General features: G+C 41.8%; 1 protein-coding gene and 1 long non-coding RNA gene across 4 annotated transcripts; one reads left to right on the forward strand and one right to left on the reverse strand.

The window, feature by feature from the left end:
• Nucleotides 1-152: 152 nt before the first annotated feature.
• LOC118387406 (synaptobrevin homolog YKT6-like) lies at nt 153-14,751 on the forward strand. 3 transcript variants are annotated; one of them, XM_035775738.2, is made up of 8 exons: nt 158-466; nt 898-1,042; nt 1,573-1,655; nt 1,798-1,898; nt 3,190-3,294; nt 3,493-3,558; nt 10,072-10,173; nt 10,284-14,751. In XM_035775738.2, exons 2-8 carry the CDS (start codon nt 939-941, stop codon nt 10,317-10,319), a joined length of 597 nt encoding a protein of 198 aa, XP_035631631.1. In that variant the 5' UTR covers nt 158-466; nt 898-938; the 3' UTR covers nt 10,320-14,751. The 3 variants fall into 3 exon arrangements, with proteins under 3 accessions (XP_035631632.1, XP_035631633.1, XP_035631631.1); XM_035775739.2 differs by lacking the exons at nt 10,072-10,173; nt 10,284-14,751 and adding an exon at nt 3,786-7,811 and having other exon boundaries at nt 153-466; XM_035775740.2 differs by lacking the exons at nt 10,072-10,173; nt 10,284-14,751 and adding an exon at nt 7,818-10,064 and having other exon boundaries at nt 154-466.
• A 77-nt stretch (nt 14,752-14,828) lies between these two features.
• LOC118387981 (uncharacterized) lies at nt 14,829-20,357 on the reverse strand. The gene is made up of 4 exons (XR_004826485.2): nt 19,036-20,357; nt 16,759-16,830; nt 16,315-16,405; nt 14,829-16,040 (listed from the first exon to the last, which is right to left on the reverse strand). It is a non-coding gene; the product is annotated as an uncharacterized LOC118387981 (long non-coding RNA).
• Nucleotides 20,358-20,792: the final 435 nt, after the last annotated feature.

The raw sequence follows: 20,792 nt of genomic DNA on the forward strand, positions 1-20,792 counted from the left end.
TTCATTTTGATGACATATTACCCTAAGTATTGCGGTACAAATAATAGTGTTTATAACGAAGTCAATAATAACAGTATATTTCTTTAAGTTATTGGAAGGAGGATTTGTAACAGCTACTAGTGAGTGATAGTGGAAGGGGTAGGTACCTTTCTCCCGCTCAACTTTTGGAATTCTGTAAACCGGGATATCTCTGAGGATGGACGTTTTCCGCTAATGACGTAGTCAACATCCTGTGTAGTTTGGAAAAGGGGAGTTTTTTTGCTAGCAATATCTCTGGTTATAGTTAATACCACCATCGCTTAACTAAACAAGCTAGTGAAACTATATTCAAAATAAATGTGTATTTATTTTAAACTTGTTAAAATTGTACTGAAAGCTAACGTTAATTAGTTAACGTTAAGCTAGCCTACTCGTACTATAGCCGGTAATTTCTGGTGGATCAAGTTTGTGTCGAGGAGAGAACAAGGTAAAACTACTTTATCTTACTAGCTAGCTATGTTTCAAGTCTGTCGCAGTCTTTAATCGGTTAAACTGTCATTAGCAGCAACCTGTTGATTTGCTGAAATGTTGGAAGTTGATTTGATAGTGACAGTTGTGCCCTGTAGCTTTCAGACGCTAGCTAGTTCTCTAAAGTTATCTAGTTGCTAATGTTAACCGCTAGTTACAGATAACGTTGTTTGGTTATTGTACTACAGCAAAAACGGTGCCTAATACTGCTACCAGTATGCCCAATAACTTAATTCAGATCATGTTGTATAGTTAATCACCAAGTTTGAGTAACTAATAAGATACACACTGTGTGTGAGAGAGATAATGTCACACATCAGTGTTGATAATTAGCATGACAGCAGCGGCGTGTAGCTGAAAGTGACACAGGACTTGATCTCATCGTTGCAGGCTGCCTGCGTTAGAAGACAGAGGTTATTCACACCACCACCATGAAGCTTTTCAGTCTGAGTGTGCTGTATAAAGGGACCACCAAGTCTAACCTACTGAAAGCTGCCTTCGACCTGTCATCCTTCAGCTTCTTCCAGAAGTCCAGGTAGGATTGGCTCTTTGTCTATCTATCTATGGACCAGTTTCCCTGGACACAGATTAAGCCTAGTCCTGGACTAAAAAATACTTTAAATTAAGAATTTCCATTAAACCTTAAAGAATGTGATTAGTCAGTGTTTTGGGAAACCAGCCCTATCGTTTATGACAGGGGGGGCTGGTTTACCCTCCTTTTGTGGAGTAGAGCTATCCAAACCTCCCGCAGGGCTTTGTTCCATCCCCAGTAATATAAATACACACATTCTACTAATCAGCTGCTCCTTGATTAGCTGAATCAGGAAGTGTGTTTGTGTAGGGCTGGTGCTATTAGTAATGCACACCCACTAGCTCTCTTGGAGAAGGGTTGGCCACACCATGTTTCAATTGTGACATGTCACCTGTTTCTTTAAATTAGTGGTGTCAGGTACCTGGTGTCAGGTACTTATCTCTGTCTGATCTGCAGTGTTGCCCAGGTTTTCCGATTGCTACATGAGTATTAATTGAGACTTGCTTCATTATTTGTGTGTGGTTGTGTCTCAGTGTTCAGGAGTTCATGACATTCACCAGTGACCTCATAGTTCAACGCTCGTCTATAGGGAGCCGAGCCTCTGTCAAAGAACAAGGTTAGTATGAGGACGACATGCACACCTAGGCAGCTCTCTCTCTTACACATACACACCACACACAATACCACCCACATTCACTAACTCCACGTTAGCCCCCATAGGTGTCTCAGAGACTGAATGTGTGTGTGTTCACTCTCAGAGTACCTGTGTCACGTGTATGTAAGGAACGACTCCCTGGGTGCGGTGGTGATTGCTGACGGAGAGTATCCCTCTAGAGTGTGCTTCACCCTCCTGGATAAGGTAGGACAGTATCCCTCTAGAGTGTGCTTCACCCTACTGGATAAGGTAGGAGAGTATCCCTCTGGATACTGGAGCAGGGGTCTCCAGCTTCTTCTAGCATGAGAGCTACTTTTAAAAGAATGTCACAAGCTACTCCATATTTTATATATTTTTAGCTTTCAAATAGGCACATTTTTCTATTCTCCTCTACCCTAAAGCTCTTCCCCGGGTCCTTAGTGTACAAGATATGTTTTATATCAATATACCTCGTAAAACAATGGGACTAAGGGGTCCCATAAAATTATATTATGTATTTTCAAGAATTCAGTATTCCTCTGGGGGTTTTCTCCAGTTTTTTCTCTCAATATTACAATTATTCATACAGAAACAATGTAAATGGATGTTCTGAGTCCTTGTCAATGCTTAAATCACATTAGAAGACCAATTTTGAGTCAGAAAAACAAGAGTTTAATTCCCATTTAATTGTGCATTTAGAAATAGTGGAATGTGTCATCTAGTGGTGTTACTGATTGAATTACTGCTGCAGCTTGTCATGGCAGAATATTTATTTATTTATTTTTATTTTACCTTTATTTTACTAGGCAAGTCAGTTAAGAACAAATTCTTATTTTCAATGACGGCCTAGGAACAGTGGGTTAACTGCCTGTTCAGGGGCAGAACGACAGATTTGTACCATGTCAGCTCGGGGATTCGAATTTGCAACCTTTCGGTTACTAGTCCAACGCTCTAACGACTAGGCTACCCTGCCGCCCCATATGCAAAACAACGGCCACCAAATTGTTGCAAATAATCTTGTCAGCTAAGCCTCCTTTATAGTTAACATTTAATTCGAGAAGGTTTTTGTGGAAAGTCTTTCTGTCTACCCACAAGACCGTTATCATTACTAGCATCGCTAGCTGGCTACATAAGGAGTGATAGACAAACGCGCGCACCAAACAGACAGACCGGGGCAATACTGCTGAAAATTAATTGGCAGATATTGTGTTACATTTGACCATATTGACCTATTCATGTGATCTGCCTTACATTCAGACCCACTTACTCAGCGGAGTCGGAGAACTAGATGAGTTTCTGCATTTCCTATGTTTGGGCCATTAGTCATGAATTGTTAGTCGTAAAATATTACTGCCTCTGAGGATTTACCATCTGTCTTTTTGAAATTCAATTTAGAAACTCAGAGGTTTGATTGATGCATGTATCCTGCTTCGGATGAGTACTCAGTCCTGACTACTCTCTCCTTCTCTCTCCTCCCCTCTCCTTCTCTCTCCTTCTCTTCTCCTCTCTCTTTCAGGTGCTGGAGGAATTTTCCAGACAGGTGAGCAGTATAGACTGGCCCTCTGGTTCTCCTGACACTGTCCACTATACTGCCCTGGACAGCTACCTCGCCAAGTACCAGGTAACACACACACTCCCTCGCACAGGTTAATCACAATTGATTTATTTACATTTTGATTTGCATTAGAATACATCAATATGTTGCACACGATTGAGCTGATCTGGAAGTGAGTTCCATAGATGGACTTCTTATAACAACAAGTGTTGCAATGTGGGGTTTTGTTTATGCGTTAACTTAACCCTGTTTATTTGCCTGTAGAATCCTCGGGAGGCAGACGCAATGAGTAAAGTACAAGCTGAGCTGGACGAAACCAAAATAATTCTGGTGAGTTGAGTTCTCGTGTGTGTGTGTGTGTGTGTGTGTAATAACAAAATGTAACATTCATTTTAATTAAAGTGTAAGAAAATTTTCTGAAACAAATAATGAATAAGGAGCCTTTCTACAGACAGAACAGCTGTGATGACAGAGTTGAGTGACTGAAATGTGTCATGATTCTACAATAAATGTCCATGGAGTCTTTTTGAAATGTGCTCGCATATCTACATCCATAGGTAGTATCCAAAGAGATATCCAAAAGTACTTTGATGTAAGAGAACTCCACACACAGCACTTGCAAATAAATATCTGATTTAATCTGCCAATGTTTCAGTCTTCGTCAAAGCAACTCTTTGCCAACAGCAATACTCTTCAATGTTTACCAAATGCATTGATTCATTCATTATATCTTATTTGAACAAGAGCAGTCACATGAGGGCTATGTCATCCTACCTGACCCAGTAACTGGGATAAAGGTTATGACGCATCCGGATAGAAATATATTGAATAGAACAGACATGCTAATCTATTATCTAGAGTAAGAAATCCTGTCTGCTCTAAATATGACATTTCTGTTTGCACTGTTGTTGGTGCACATAGAATTGTGTTGCACCCTTCTAAATGTGACTCAGATGTTAGTTGGAATCTACTGGTTGGAACATATTTTACTCCAAGGGAACTGTTGAGTTCTCTCTTATGAAGAGTACATTTGTGATTTTTAAGTAAATCATACTCGAGCATCTGCTACAGGTGTTGGACCCTTAAGGTTTCTCTGCTGGTGCTGTTTTAAGTTTGCTGCGGTGCTACTACATTTTCCAGACGTTTCTCCCCTGTGTGAGAAATATGCCTTCTCAGTTGCCTTTTCAGATTTGACTCCTGGTTGAAAAATTTCCCACAATCGTTGCATGTTTGTTGTTTCTCGTTTCTCTCGTGTGAATCCTCATATGTCTGTTCAGCTGTGTCTTAGAGATGAAGCATTTGACATGTTTTTACGTTGATATGATTTCTTCTGAGTGTGAGTAATCATATGAGCTTTCAGGTAATCCTCACGGTAGAAGCATTTCCCACATTCTTGACATGTTTATGAATCAAATTAAATGTTATTTGTCACGTGCGCCGAATACAACAGGTGTACACCTTACAGTGAAATGCTTACTTAAGACCTTAACCAACAATGCACTTTTAAGAAACACCTATTAAAAAAAAGGCTAGTCGAAGTCTACACACCTTCGGTGATTGGTCAACAGTAAGGATTCTTCAATTATGTGTGTTTTGTCATTTAACGGAGAAGGCTATTTATTTTTTTCATTTGAGAAATGATGCACCAAACATCTTAATAAATTGTCAAATCGCACAATTAAGACCTCTGCAGAAAGGTCAAAATATATTACAGATTTCTTGATTGATCTTAGATTAATTGAGACTTTTGAGGAAGTGAATATTGGCTATTTGTTGCCACGATGTCTCAAACTGTAATATTGTTGCAAATCTTTCAACAAAAGGTGTTTTAAAGGGAGTATGCGAGGTACAGATGTTCGCCTAGCCAAGTTGTGCTAGGAGCAAACCAAACATAATGTGGACGCCTTTAGTCAGTATGTCCTTACGGTATAAATATTTTTCACATTCTTGGCACCTACACTGAGTATACCAAACATTAGGAACAACTTCCTAATATTGAGTTGTCACCCCCCTTTTGCCATCAGAACAGCCTTAATTCGTTGTGGCATGGACTCTACAAGGTGTTGAAAGTGTTCCACATGGATGCTGGCCCATGTTGACTCCAATGCTTCCCACAGTTGTCAAGTTGGCTGGATGTCGTTTAGTTGGTGGACCATTCTTCAAATCAAATCAAATCAAATCAAGTTTATTTATATAGCCCTTCGTACATCAGCTGATATCTCAAAGTGCTGTACAGAAACCCAGCCTAAAACCCCAAACAGCAAACAATGCAGGTGTAAAAGCACGGTAATCTTGATACACACATGTAACTGTTGAGTGTGTTAAACCCAGCAGCAGCAGCATTGCAGTTCTTGACACAAACTAGCGTGCCTGGCACCAGCTACCATACCCTGTTCAAAGGCACTTCCATCTTTTGTGTTGCCCATTCACCCTCTGAATGGCACACATACACAATCCATGTTTCAGTTGTTGCAAGGGTTAAATGTCCTTCTTTAACCGTTTTTCTCCCCTTCATCTACACTGATTGAAGTGGATTTAACAGGTTACCTCAATAAGGGATCATAGCTTTCACCTGGAATCACCTGTCATGGAAAGAGCAGGTATCCTTAATATTTTGTATACTCAGTGTATATGGTTTCAACCCTTAGTGAATCATCACATGCCTGGTCAGATCTGACTTGGATGAAACAATTTCCACAATCTTTGCAATTATATGGCTTCTCCTTTGTGTGTGAATCATCATATGTCTGGCCACATGTGTCTTAAAGATGAAGCACTTTACACATTATTTGCATTGACATGATTTCTTCCCCATATGTCTTTTCAGTTTACAATCAGGAGAGAAACATTTGCCATTAACATGACAAATGTTTAGTTTCAGCTTTAGAGTGAGTTTCCAGGTGATCTATCAAACTCACTGTGGACTCAAGGTCTTTCCCGCGCACACCACAGAGATGTTCATTATGCTTTATGTGTTTGGTTCGCACATGAAAAGTTAAATAAAGCAGTGAAGTAAAAATATTTTTAGACACCTTGCAACAATGAGAAGCAGCATGTCTTTAACTAGGAGATTTCAAACAGGACAACTTTCGGTTTATGCTGCCTGGCAGAAGTCCTCCACTCTTCTGCGGTTCAGAGTAGTCTGGATTTACTGCAGAAAGGGGCTGAGGGTCACTGCTTAGTTATCTTAAAAAATATCAAACAATTCTTCTACTTTGACATTAGAGTATTTTGTGTAGATTTTTGACAAAATATTATGACAATTAAATCTAGTTCAACCCCATTGTAACACAATAAAATGTGAAGAAATCCAAGCGGTCTGAATACTTTGGCAAAGCACTGTAAATATAAGGTGGATGAAAGAGTATGTAAACATGGTTAAAGTGACCAGTGTTCTATGTCTCTATATACACTACCGGTAAAAAGATTTAGAACACCTACTCTTTCAAGGGTTTTTCTTTATTTGTACTATTTTCTACATTGTAAAATAATAGTGAAGACATCAACTATGAAATAACACACATGTAGTAACCAAAAAAAGTGTTAAACAAATCTAATCTAAATATATTTGAGATTCTTAAAGCCACCCTTTGCTTTGTAGACAGCTTTGCACACTCTTGGCATTCTCTCAACCAGATTCATGAGGTAGTCACCTGGAATGCATTTCAATTACCAGGTGTGCCTTAAGTTAATTTGTGGAATTTCTTTCCTTCATGCATTTGAGCCAATCAGTTGTGTTGTGACATGGTAGGGGGGTATACAGAAGATGAGAGAAATTACAGTACATCAAGACATGAAGGTCAGACAATCCGGAAAGTTTCTTCAAGTGCAGTCGCAAAAACCATCAAGCGCTATGATGAAACTGGTTCTCACTAGTACCACCACAGGAATGGAAGAACTGGAGTTACCTCTGCTGCAGAAGATTTTTATACCTTTATTTTACTAGGCAAGTCAGTTAAGAACAAATTCTTATTTTCAATGACAGCCTAGGAACAGTGGGTTAACTGCCTGTTGAGGGGCAGAACGACAGATTTGTACCTTGTCAGCTCGGGGATTTGAACTTGCAACCTTCCGGTTACTAGTCCAACGCTCTAACCACTAGGCTACCCTGCCGCCCCTCATTAGAGTTACCAGCCTCAGAATTTGCAGCCCAAATAAATGCTTCACAGCGTTCAAGTAACAGACACATCTCAACATCAACTGTTCAGAGGAGACTGTGAGTCAGGCCTTCATGGTCGAATTGCTTTAAAGAAACCACTACTAAAGGACACCAATAAGAAGACTTGCTTGGGCCAAGAAACATAAGCAATGGACATTAGACCAGTGGAAATTTGTCCTTTGATCTGGAGTCCAAATTGGAGATTTTTGGTTCCAACCATGGTGTTGGTGAAAGGATGATCTCCGCATGTGTATTTCCCACCGTAAAGCATGGAGAAGGAGGTTTTATGGTGTGGGGGTGCTTTGCTGGGGACACTGTGATTTATTTAGAATTCAAGGCACACTTAACCAGCATGTCTACCACAGCATTCTACAGCGATACGCCATCCCATCTGATTTGCTTAGTGGGAATATTATTTGTTTTTCAACAGGACAATGACCCAACACACCTCCAGGCTGTGTAAGGGCTATTTTACCAAGAAGTAGAGTGATGGAGTGCTGCATCAGATGACCTGATCTCCACAATCCCCCAACCTCAACCAACTTGAGATGGTTTGGGATGAGTCGGACCGCATAGTGAAGGAAAAGCAGCGAGCAAGTGCTCAGCACATGTGGGATCTCCAAGACTGTTGGGAAAGCATTCCAGGTGAAGCTGGTTGAGAGAATGCCAAGGAAAGCTGTCAAGGCAGATGGTGGCTATTTGAAAAATCTAAAATAATAAAATATTAAACACCTTTTTTGGTTACTACATGAGTTATTTAATACTTTTTATATCTTCACTATTATGTAGAAAATAGTCTAAATAAAGAAACTCTTGCTTGAGTAGGTGTTCTAAACGTTTGACCAGTAGTGTACATATAGAGCGGCAGCAGTGTCTAAGGTGCAGGGCAGAGTACCGGGCGGTGGATGGCTAGTGATGGCTGTTCAACAGTCTGATGGCCTGGAGATAAAAGCTGTTTTTCAGTTTCCTCGGTCCAGGCTTTGATGCACCTGTACTGTCTATCTGCTATATGGGAGCAGAGTGAACTGGCTATGGCTCGGCTGGCTGATGTCCTTGATGATCTTCTTGGCCTTCCTGTGACACCAGGTGCTGTAGATGTCCTGGAAGGCAGGCAGTCTGCCTCCGGTGATGCATTGGGATGACCGCACCACCCTCTGGAGAGCAATGCGGTTGCTGGCTGTGCAGTTGCTGTACCAGGCGTTGATGCAGCCAAACAGAATGCTCTCAACGGTGCATCTGGAGAAGTTTTATGAGGGTCTTGGCTGAATTTCTTCAGCCTCCTAAGGTTGAAGAGGTGCTGTTGCGACTTCTTCACCACAGGTTCCATTTCAGGCCCTTGGCGATGTGCACACCAAGGAGTTTAAAGCTTTTGACCCTCTACTGAGGCCCCATCAATGTGGAAGGGGGCATGCTCTCTCTGATAGTCCACAATCAGATCGTTAGTTTTGTTGATGTTGAAGGAGAGGTTATTTCCCCAGAACCATTCCGCCAGGGCCTGAAGGTTGTCTCAACGTCATTGTTGGTTATTAGGCCTACCACTGTTGTGTCATCAGTAAACTTGATGATCGAGTTGGAGTCGTGCATATCCGGCAATAGATGTATGTCAATTGGTAATATTCATTTTTGTCTTCTTCTAATGTATCTTTAGGGGAAAGTCATCTAAAAGTAATCAGATTACTTTACTGAGTTTGGATTACCCATTTTTGTAATTGTAATTTAACTTCAACGGATTACATTTATAAAGTAATCTACCAAACCCTGTAAATTTATCTGATTTATGTGATATCTAGCTAGTTGATACAACCCTGCTTTGTGACTTTCTTTGGTTTGAAAACCAAATCCAGTACATTTACATTTAAGTCATTTAGCAGACGCTCTTATTACCATCTGTAGACGTCTGTTCTCCTCTTTTGGAATGGGACATTTCTCTGCTAACGTTTTTCCACGGCCTGGGATATCTCAGAAGCAGCCACTGTTAGTCGTTCAGTAAGAAACACATTCAACGGCTGTAGTTTGGACATTTTGAGTTCAAAGTTGAGAGGTTCATATTACCACACAATCCTGCGTGCCTTATCCACCCCATTCCTGTTTCTGATTGTGGCACACCGCTTTTTTGTCTTCAACTTAGGCGGAGGTTTCAACCTAAACCCATCATGTCAACCAAAATTACAGTTATTTGGCCCCCAAATAGTTTTTTGACACCTTTATTTACCTAGGCAAGTCAGAATTCTTATTTACAATGATGGCCTAGGAACAGTGGGTTAACTGCCTTGTTCAGCTGCAGGACAACAGATTTTTACCTCGGGGATTCGATCTAGCAACCTTTCGGTTACTGGTCCAACGCTCTACCTACCGCCCACAAGTTAATAAGCTACGATGCAGTCTTGCTATGAAACCGACTGTTAACACTGTACTTGCTACGTCTAGGGCTCCTAGGCTTGCCTAATGGTTCTGAAACCTGAATGAATGTGTGGATAAATGTGAGAAGAAGAAAAAACATGCCCAAACAAAAGATTCATGGCACCAAGAAAAAACAGCAGCCTCACAGCTCTGCAAGCTAAGTTTTCCACTTCTACCCACCATTTTCATGTCAATAGCAAGAGGTTGTTTACCCGTGGTGTAGTGAACATGTTACATTTGTCAATCTATCCCTTTTTTAATGACTTCTCCATCTCCTCTCTCAGCACAACACTATGGAAAGTCTGTTGGAGAGAGGAGAGAAGCTGGATGATCTAGTCCAGAAGTCCGAACACCTGGGGAACCAGTCTAAAGCCTTCTACAAGACGGTGAGAAACGTATTGGAACACACACACACACACACAATAATTCATGAGAGGACATACAGTATTAGATTGCTAGTGAAATCATACTGTATGTGTGTGTGTGTTCTCCCCAGGCGCGGAAGCAGAACTCTTGCTGTGAGGTCATGTGATGTTGCTGAACCCCTCTTGATCTCCTCACCCCCCGGATGTGCCATGACTATCAGCCTACATATTATACTTCTTACTCTGCGTGTGTGTGAGCATACTGGCGAAATGGTTGTGTGGTGAAGTGTATCAGGTGATAGTTGTTGGAGCCTTTTTGCAGTTGATTAGGCCTAAGTGTTGTTTTCTGAATATGTTGAGTGAATTCTATACATTCCTAGTTGTGAAAAAGTACATGACTTGTTTGTGTGTGTGAGAAGTGAACATTGTGTGTGTGTGTGTGTGTGTGTGTGCGCGCGTGTGTGTACAGTCAAGCAGGGGTTATTAAACCTTTTCAGCCTGTGAACCAAATGAGAAAGTCGATGTTTTCTTGGGACCCAAGCTCATGAAAACATGCCCCCTTTTGGGGGTCCTAAGAAAACATTTTAGTGGCCCCCTGTTGATGGCGGAGAAAAAAATGGATGTTTTAAAGCATGTTTTCTGCAATCCTACACATTTTGCCAAGGGGCAGATAATTTTTTTCTGCAGTTTTACTGCTAGTTTCCTGCAATTCTACCCATTTTTGACATGGCTCACATCATGTGGTCCTTCTGTAGCTCAGTTGGGTTCGATTCCCAGGACCACCCATACGTAGAATGTATGCACACATGACTGTAAGTCGCTTTGGATAAAAGCGTCTGCTAAATGGCATATATTATTATTATTATTATTATTATGTTAATATGGTATCTGAGTGAGAGTAGTTACCAAAATCAATGTGCTCCTGTAGTGTTGGAAAAAGTACCCAATTGTCATAATTGATTAAAAGTAAAGATACGTTAATAGAAAAGTGAGTCACCCAGTAAAATAGAGTAAAAGTATTTGGTTTTAAATATACTTAAGTATCAAACGTGATTGTAATTGCTAAAATATACTTAGTATCGAAAGTTAAAGTATAAATCATTTCAAATTCCTTATATTAGACAAGCCAGATGGTACGATTTTGGTTTTTAATTTATGGATAGCCAGGGGCACACTCCAACACTCAGACATAATTTACAAACAATGTATTTGTGTTTAGTGAGTCATACCAGATCAGGTGCAGTAGAGGTGACCAGGGATGTTCTCTGTTCCGTGAGTCCGTCAGATCAGGGGCAGTAGAGATGACCAGGGATGTTCTCTTGATAAGTGTGTGAATTGGACCATTTTCCTGTCCTGCTAAGCATTTGAAAGTACTTTTGGGTGTCAGTGAAAATCTATGGAGTAAAAAGTACATTCTTGTATATAGGAATGTAGTGAAGTAAATGTCTTACTTCTTTTTTTTTTTTTTTTTTTTTTGACTCAAAAAAACCTACTTAAGTAGTGCTTTAAAGTATTTTTACTTCAGTACTTTACACCACTGCCCTTGGCCACGTGGCCTGTTGGTATTTTGCCATGATTACTACAAGTTTAGATAGCTGGCTAGACTGAATTACCAATCTAAAAACTGTTAGCTGACATGGCTAATTGAGTGACTGACATAACGAGAAAACTGGTGATGCACAACCACATTTCTAAATAGCACCTTGTGTATTCTACTATTCTAACTAAGTTTCAACAGTAAGTTGAGACCCCGACTGAGTTCCTAAAAAAACATTTGAAATGCATTTATTAACATCTACATTTGCCACATTTATTCTATACAGATACCGTAATGCAAACTTTTAAATGATATTATGTGAGCTAAGCCTACAAATAAAATGTATAAAAACGTTTACATTTGAGATTACTAATGTTACTGTCCCCACTACAAAATATTGTTACGTTACAGCCTTATTCTAAAATGGATTAAATACATTTGTTTCCTCATGTGTACACAATACCCCATAATGACAAAGCAAAAAGAGGTTTTTATAAATGTTTGCACATTTATAAAAACATTAACTAAAATGTGACATTTACATAAGTATTCATACCCTTTTTAGTACTTTGTTGAAGCACCTTTGGCAGCGATTTACATCCTCAAGTCTTGTATTTGGGGAGTTTCTCTACAGATCCTCTCAAGCTCTGTCAGGTTGGATGGAGAGTGTTGCTCTACAGCTAATTTTAGGTCTCCAGAGATGCTAAATTGGGTTCAAGTCCGGGCTCTGGCTGGGCCACACAAAGCCATTCAGAGACTTTTCCCGAAGCCACTCCTGCGTTGTCTTCGCTGTGTGCTTAGGGTTATTTTCCTGTTGGAAGGTGAACCTTCGCCCCAGTCTGAGGTCCTGAGCGCTCCAGAGCACTCTTCATCAAGGTTCTCTCTGTACTTTGCTCTGTTCATCTTTCCCTCGATCCTGACTAGTCTCCCAGTCCCTGCCTCTGAAAAACATCCCCACAGCATGATGCTGCCACCACCATGCTTCACTGTAGGGATGGTGCCAGGTTTCCTCCAGACGTGATGCTTGACATTCTGGCCAAAGAGTTAAATCTTGTTTCTCATGGTCCGATTCCTTTAGGTGCCTTTTGGCAAACTCCAAGCGGGCTGTCATCTTGCTTCTGTCTGGCTACTCTACCATAAAGCCCTGATTGGTGGAGTGCTGCAGAGATGGTTGTCCTTCTGGAAGGTTCTCCTATCTCCGCAGAGGGACTCTGGAGCTCTGTCAGAGTGACAATCAGGTTCTTGCTCACCTCCCTGACCAAGGCCCATCTTCCCTGATTGCTCAGTCTCCTGGGTGGCCAGCTCTAGGAAGAGTCTGAGTTGTTCCAAACTTCTTCCATGTAAGAATGATGGAGGCCACTGTGTTCTTGGGGACCTTTTAATGCTGCATAAATGTTTTGGTACCCTTCCCCAGAAAATTCCTTCGACCTCATGTCTTGGTTTTTGCTCTGACATGCACTGTCAACTGTGGGACCTTTTTTATATAGTGTGGTGGAATTATTGAAATCAAAAGGAGACTTTTAGATTTCCTAAAAATAATCCAACTTTATTCTTTAATTACTGCAGTAGTGGAGCTGGTCGGTAATTACCCCTGGAGGTGATCACTGAGAACTCAACGAGATGGTTTGAGCCACAGCATTTTATAGCAAACTCCATCCTTCTTCAGTCTATATGACAAACAACCGATGTATGGATTGGGTCACAAGGTTAAGATTTGTATGAAAGATACTTATAATTCACAGCAGATACTAAAAAAAAACAGTTCTCATTGTGTAGAGACCAGGGTCTGGCCCCCAACTCCATACGGGAGTCATCTCCCCCTGGTACCCCAGTACAGAAACATTAACTCATGCTCTGGAATGTGGTATCACCCAAAGACATCGTAAATCTCCTATCAGTGTTATCTCCCACTTTCAGTTCACACAGACACAATAGAGTTATAAGAACCCTCTATTATGTTGCATTAAATAACCATTTGATGCAATAAAAGTATTATAACATACTCTTGTAATTTCCACCATAATAGAAAGGGGTGTGCCTTTCCAAATCATGTCCAATCAATTTAATTTACCACAGAATGACTCCAATCAAGTTGTAGAAACATCTCAAGGGTGATCAATGGAAACACAATGCACCTGAGCTGAATTTAGTCTCATAGGAAAGGGTTGGAAAACTTATGTAAATCATGTATTTCTGTTTTGTATTTTTAATACATTTGCAAATATTTCTGAAACTGTTTTCGCTTTGTCATTATAGGGTGTTGTGTGTAGATTGACGAACATTTTCTATTTAATCCATTTTAGAATACGGCTGTAATGTAACAAAATGTTGAAATAGTCAAGGGGTCTGAATACTTTCCTAATGCACCTGTAGCATCAGCAATCCAAAGTGGATCTCAATCCATACTTTAAGAAAGGCTGCAGTAAAGCATCGGGTAACATGGTGCCAGATAAGAGTCTTTCATACTCTGCCGAGAGATTCCAAAATCCGGCAGGCCTTGCAAAGTGCCTTCTCTCTCCAGTCTGGCCTGGGAACCGACTCTCTACCCTTCTCCTTGTTCACTCCACACCTGAAATGAGTCCAAGCCACCAGCCAAATTCTGGTAAATGGTCTGAGATGCTGCTGACATTTTTCATCCAACAGAGATAATGGATGATGGACATACGGTTATTTTCAGGCCCTTGGACTATAAGGAACTCCCTCCAGCTCAAAGTTATACCAATGCATCAGTGTGTACACTCCAGGAACCACAGCCTCACTGTATGTGCCAAATGTTCTAAAATAAACCTTCATGCCGGTTCATCTTATATTATTGTAGCGATTATTTGACAATTGTGTATTTACTTGAGTAAAACCCTCACACCTGCATCCATTCTGTATATTCAGGTTAAGCTGCCTACCTATCATAGGTATGTAGCATGCCTTCTTGACTAAAATACCCTCTTCTGTTTGATCATTCAAACTTCTCTTACCGCTCTTAAATGTAACCATGTGTACATTGTATTAAATGTGAAACAAGATATGGGCTTGCAATCATAATCAATAAAATCATTTGAACCATATCAAGATTTGTGGTGGTTATATGAATCTGAATTCCACTTGCTTTCTACATTGTGTCCATAATTTATTTTAACACCAGTTCATAATTACATTCAAAGCACGTCCCCAAATAACTTTTTATTTATCTTTTTGTACTTTTACCCCTTTTCCTCCCCAATCTTTTGTGATATCCAATTGGTAGTTACGGTCTTGTCCCATCGCTGCAACTTCCGTACAGACTCTGGTGAGGCGAAGGTTGAGAGCCATGCGTCCTCCACACTGCTTGCTTAACCCGAAAGGCCAACCGAACCAATGTGTCGGAGGAAACGTGCGCGATGGGACAAGGAAATCCCGGCCAGCCAAACCCTCTAACCCGGATGACGCTGGGCCAATTGTGTCCTGCCTCATTGGTCTTCCGGTCACGGCCGGCTGTAACACAGCCTGGGATCGAACCTGGGTCTGTAGTGCCGCCTTAAGCACTGCGAGGCAGTGCCTTACTGCTGTGCCACTCGGGTGGCCCCCCCAAAGAACCTTTGGTTAGAGGGAGAGACCTCTGGGACTGACATGACATGATTTATGGTTAACGGCTTAAAGAGCAAAAATACAAAACATGTAATAAACGTTTTCTGAATTGTAATTACAAAGAAACAATAAGTGCAATACCCACATGTAGCCATCTGAAATGACCTCACGTACATAGCATGTGTATAGGAAATACCAGAATTGGGGTCAATTCCATTTCTATTATTGACAATTCAATAATAGAAAATTACTTCTTGAAAAACAATTTTAATTCTTCAATTCGGATTTCATTGAACACTAGTAAAGAGAAAGAAGTTCATTCGCATCAGTGGAGGTGCAGAGTAATGCAGCCATAACATTACTGTGTCGTGTTTAGGAGGGAATGCACATTATATTAATTTGACAGGTTTTCTAACCAGGCAAACTCCGATGTTGGCTCACTTTAAGAGTAATGGTGTGCACTGTTTCAAAACGTAGCAAAATGTTTTCCAACAGAATACAAAAACAAGTGTTTCTTATTGGATAAGTTCAGATTGTCCCCTCCTGTTTCAGTCAGTTTTCTTCCGTTTGGGGTCTGATAGTGGACACTTCGGCTGCATCTCAGTCTCCAGTGGCTTCCTCAGTTTGTTTCCCCTCCATCTGCACTGATCTGGAAACTGGTGATGTCATAGGTGAATTTTATTTGGTTTCACGTTGACATGGAATCCTAGGATTTGCTAGCCTTGCCCCCTCGGCTCCTCACTCCGGGGGAGCAAAAGCTCTTCAAGTGGTTCTTGCCTCAGAAGTCCTTCTAGGAAGAGAAGGGAGGGATGGATGAAGAGAAGGGAGGAATGGATGGAAGGAGGGATGAGACAAGGTTAGATCAGTGTATTCATTACACTTTGAAATGTAAATGCCTGCTTACAGTTTGCTGCTCCCAGTGTGAAAGAAATAACCATGAGAAAAAAGTGAATGGAATGTCGGCAAACGGCTTGCTACTCCCCAGTGTGGTCTTTGTTGAGCTAGGTTACGGCTAGGGTTAAAGGGTTATGTCTGGGTTAGAGTTAGTTAGGACGGAGCCTTACCTTGATGGTTGTCTTGACGACCCCGACAGGTTTGGGCTTCTCTCTTCTCCTGCCTGACATTGGGTTGGCCCTCCCCTCAGCGTCGGAGGGACTGAAACGGACAATGAGAAATTGTTTACATTCACCATAATCTGAGTGTAAGGTTTAAATATTATAGAAGAGGTCTCTAAGCAGTGTGTGTCTTACTAAGGTATTTCAGGATGTTTTTCAGGTGTGGTTGATGACGGCAGGGTGCAGGTCTTTAACGTTGTCCTCAAAGTATGTTTGAGTGACAGAACAACGGACCAATCAGTTAAGGGAGAAGAAAGAGAAACAGAAGGGAGAGAAACAGAGGAGAGAGAAGCCCATTCACCTTGAGTGAATGGCCACACAATCCAAACTCATATACTACCAGGGGTGAGGTGAACAGGTGTGCTATGATATCATAGAGGTGTGTGTACATACCCGATTAGCAGTATCTGAAGCCCTCGATCTCCATCTTAAACCCATACGGCTTCAAAACCCACTCAGCGTTATCTGAGAGACAGAGAGAGATGCTAGGTCAAACAGTCTATATCAATTAGATCCACACAGATGCTAGGTCAGTTAAACAGTCTACATCAGTGGTTCCGAAACGTTTTATAGTCCGTACCCGTTCAAACATTCAACCTCCAGCTGCGTACCCCCTCGAGCACCAGGGTCAGCTGCGTACCCCCTCTAGCACCAGGGTCAGCGTACCCCCTCTAGCACCAGGGTCAGCTGCGTACCCCCTCTAGCACCAGGGTCAGCTGCGTACCCCCTCTAGCACCAGGGTAAGCGTACCCCCTCTAGCACCAGGGTCAGCATACCCCCTCTAGCACCAGGGTCAGCGTACCCCCTCTAGCACCAGGGTCAGCGTACCCCCTCTAGCACCAGGGTCAGCGTACCCCCTCTAGCACCAGGATCAGCGTACCCCCTCTAGCACCAGGGTCAGCGTACCCCCTCTAGCACCAGGGTCAGCGTACCCCCTCTAGCACCAGGGTCAGCACACTCTCAAATGTTGTTTTTTACCATCATTGTAAGTCTGCCACACACACACCACAAGATACCTTTATTAAACATAAGAATGAGTGTGAGTTTTGTTACAACCTGGCTCGTGGGAATTGACAAAGAGCTCTTATAGGACCAGGGCACAAATAATAACCATCTTACATATAAAACCTTATTTGTTCATCGGAAATTGTGAGTATCTCACCACAGTTTAAGAAGGGTGTGCTTGAAAAGATGCACATAACTGCAGCGTTGGGTTGTATTGGAGAGTCTCGGTCTTAAATCATTTTCCACAAACAGTCTGTTCCTGTATTTAGTTTTCATGCTAGTGAGGGCCGAGAATCCACTCTCACATAGGTACCTGGTTGCAAACGTCATCAGTTTCTTAACAGCGCGATTTGCCAAGGCAGGATACTCGTGAGTGCAGCCCAATCCAGAAATCTGGCGGTGGCTTCTGATTAAAAATTCAATTTTCACAGAACCGCTTGTTGCAATTTCAATGAGGCTCTCTTGTTCAGATATCGGTAAGTGGACTGGAGGCAGGGCATGAAAGGGATAACAAATCCAGTTGTTTGTGTCGTCCGTTTCGGGAAGGTGCCTGCATAATTGCGCACACAACTCACTCAGGTGCTTCACTATATCACATTTGACATTATCCTTAAGCTTGAGTTCATTTGCAAACAAAAAATCATACAATTATGGAAAGACCTGTGTGTTGTCCTTGTTAATGCAGACAGAGAAGAGCTCCAACTTCTTATTCATAGCCTCAATTTTGTCCCGCACATTAAATATAGTTGGAGAGTCCCTGTAAACCTTGATTCAGATCATTCAGACGAGGAAAAAACATCACCCAGATAGGCCAGTCGTGTGAGAATCTCATCATCATGCAAGCGGTCAGACAAGTGAAAATAATGGTCAGTAAAGTAAACTGGCATCGGGAGCAACTGCTTTCACGCGCGTTACCACTCCACTATGTCTCCCTGTCATGGCTTGCGCCATCAGTACAGATACCAACATGAGCAGCAGTTACATTTGGCTACAACTGGACCGTTAGTGGAATTCCCGTGAGAGAGTAACGGTTAATGTGATTGGATGTTAATTATTTGACTAGACTACCTGTAATTGGCATTGTGTTGTTAATTTTAGATGGTTTAATTTTATTTTGGGAAGTGAAACGAAGCTACTCAGGCGAGAAAAAAAACTCACCCAAATGTATAGTCCCATTGGAAAATATAAATGGACTGTTTGAAAATGTGAAGAAAAAATTTACAAAAAAATGCATAAAATGTGAATCACATTTTTATCTGGCGTACCCCCGACGGTTTTGTGCGTACCCCAGTTTGGGAATACCTGGTCTACATCAATTAGATCCACAATTAGAGACGCTAGGTCAGTTAAACACACATCAGATAGAAACACCTGTGCCTGTGCGTACATCCTGTGAGTGCGTCCTCCACCTCGGCCAGCAGGGGGAGCTCTGTGAGAAGGTGAAGGTGTGACTGGGTCGTCTGCTTGCACCATTCTACAGATGGAGAGCGAGGCTGAATTGCTGCGCTTTATCCACCCTCTTATAGAGCTCTGCTCAAATGTAGTGCACTACAGGAGGAATAGCGTGCGATTTGAGACGTAACCTTTGTGTGTTATTTCAGAGTTGCAGCTGGTTTCCATCTCTACGTGAATAATAAAGTTGTATTCTGTTGTGGTGACACTTACCGTCCGACGCAGTGGATGTAGGACTCAACGGTGATGGGGAAGTCAAAGTTGATGAAGTTGGAGACATTCTGAAAGTTGATTCTTCTGGAGACTCCTTACTCCTTAGCTCTGTGGGGGTTAGAGGTGAGGGGTCAATGTACCGTCACCTGGGGTGTATTAACTATGAAGCAAATGTAACAAAACGGGGAGGGACCATACAGAATTTGTCCAATAGAAACTCTTCTTTTCGTTGCAAAATGTTTTCTGTTTGAAGCGTTTTGCAACTGTTTGCTATGGTATGCACTAATGACTACATCCCTGCATCAGTGTAGAGTAGAGGACTTCCCTGGCACAATAGGCAGTCAGCTGGCGGATCATGGCCTGTACCTGCTGCCCCATCTCCTTGGTAGGAAACAGGATAAACACTTTCACATGCAAGGTTCAAGATTTTACTCCAGCTGGTTGTTCTGTCAGTTAGATTTTACTCCAGCTGGATGTTCTGTCAGTTAGATTTTACTCCAGCTGGCCGTTCTGTCAGTTAGATTTTACTCCAGCTGGCTGTTCTGTCAGTTAGATTTTACTCCAGCTGGCCGTTCTGTCAGTTAGATTTTACTCCAGCTGGATGTTCTGTCAGTTAGATTTTACTCCAGCTGGCCGTTCTGTCAGTTAGATTTTACTCCAGCTGGCCGTTCTGTCAGTTAGATTTTACTCCAGCTGGCTGTTCTGTCAGTTAGATTTTACTCCAGCTGGATGTTCTGTCAGTTAGATTTTACTCCAGCTGGCTGTTCTGTCAGTTAGATTTTACTCCAGCTGGCCGTTCTGTCAGTTAGATTTTACTCCAGCTGGCCGTTCTGTCAGTTAGATTTTACTCCAGCTGGCCGTTCTGTCAGTTAGATTTTACTCCAGCTGGACGTTCTGTCAGTTAGATTTTACTCCAGCTGGCTGTTCTGTCAGTTAGATTTTACTCCAGCTGGATGTTCTGTCAGTTAGATTTTACTCCAGCTGGCCGTTCTGTCAGTTAGATTTTACTCCAGCTGGCCGTTCTGTCAGTTAGATTTTACTCCAGCTGGACGTTCTGTCAGTTAGATTTTACTCCAGCTGGCTGTTCTGTCAGTTAGATTTTACTCCAGCTGGATGTTCTGTCAGTTAGATTTTACTCCAGCTGGCCGTTCTGTCAGTTAGATTTTACTCCAGCTGGCCGTTCTGTCAGTTAGATTTTACTCCAGCTGGATGTTCTGTCAGTTAGATTTTACTCCAGCTGGATGTTCTGTCAGTTAGATTTTACTCCAGCTGGCCGTTCTGTCAGTTAGATTTTACTCCAGCTGGCTGTTCTGTCAGTTAGATTTTACTCCAGCTGGCCGTTCTGTCAGTTAGATTTTACTCCAGCTGGCTGTTCTGTCAGTTAGATTTTACTCCAGCTGGATGTTCTGTCAGTTAGATTTTACTCCAGCTGGCTGTTCTGTCAGTTAGATTTTACTCCAGCTGGCCGTTCTGTCAGTTAGATTTTACTCCAGCTGGCCGTTCTGTCAGTTAGATTTTACTCCAGCTGGCCGTTCTGTCAGTTAGATTTTACTCCAACTGGACGTTCTGTCAGTTAGATTTTACTCCAGCTGGATGTTCTGTCAGTTAGATTTTACTCCAGCTGGCCGTTCTGTCAGTTAGATTTTACTCCAGCTGGCTGTTCTGTCAGTTAGATTTTACTCCAGCTGGATGTTCTGTCAATTAGATTTTACTCCAGCTGGCTGTTGTCAGTTAGATTTTACTCCAGCTGGCCGTTC

Source organism: Oncorhynchus keta, chromosome 9, assembly GCF_023373465.1.
Source record: "Oncorhynchus keta strain PuntledgeMale-10-30-2019 chromosome 9, Oket_V2, whole genome shotgun sequence".
Classification (NCBI taxonomy): Eukaryota; Metazoa; Chordata; class Actinopteri; order Salmoniformes; family Salmonidae; genus Oncorhynchus; species Oncorhynchus keta.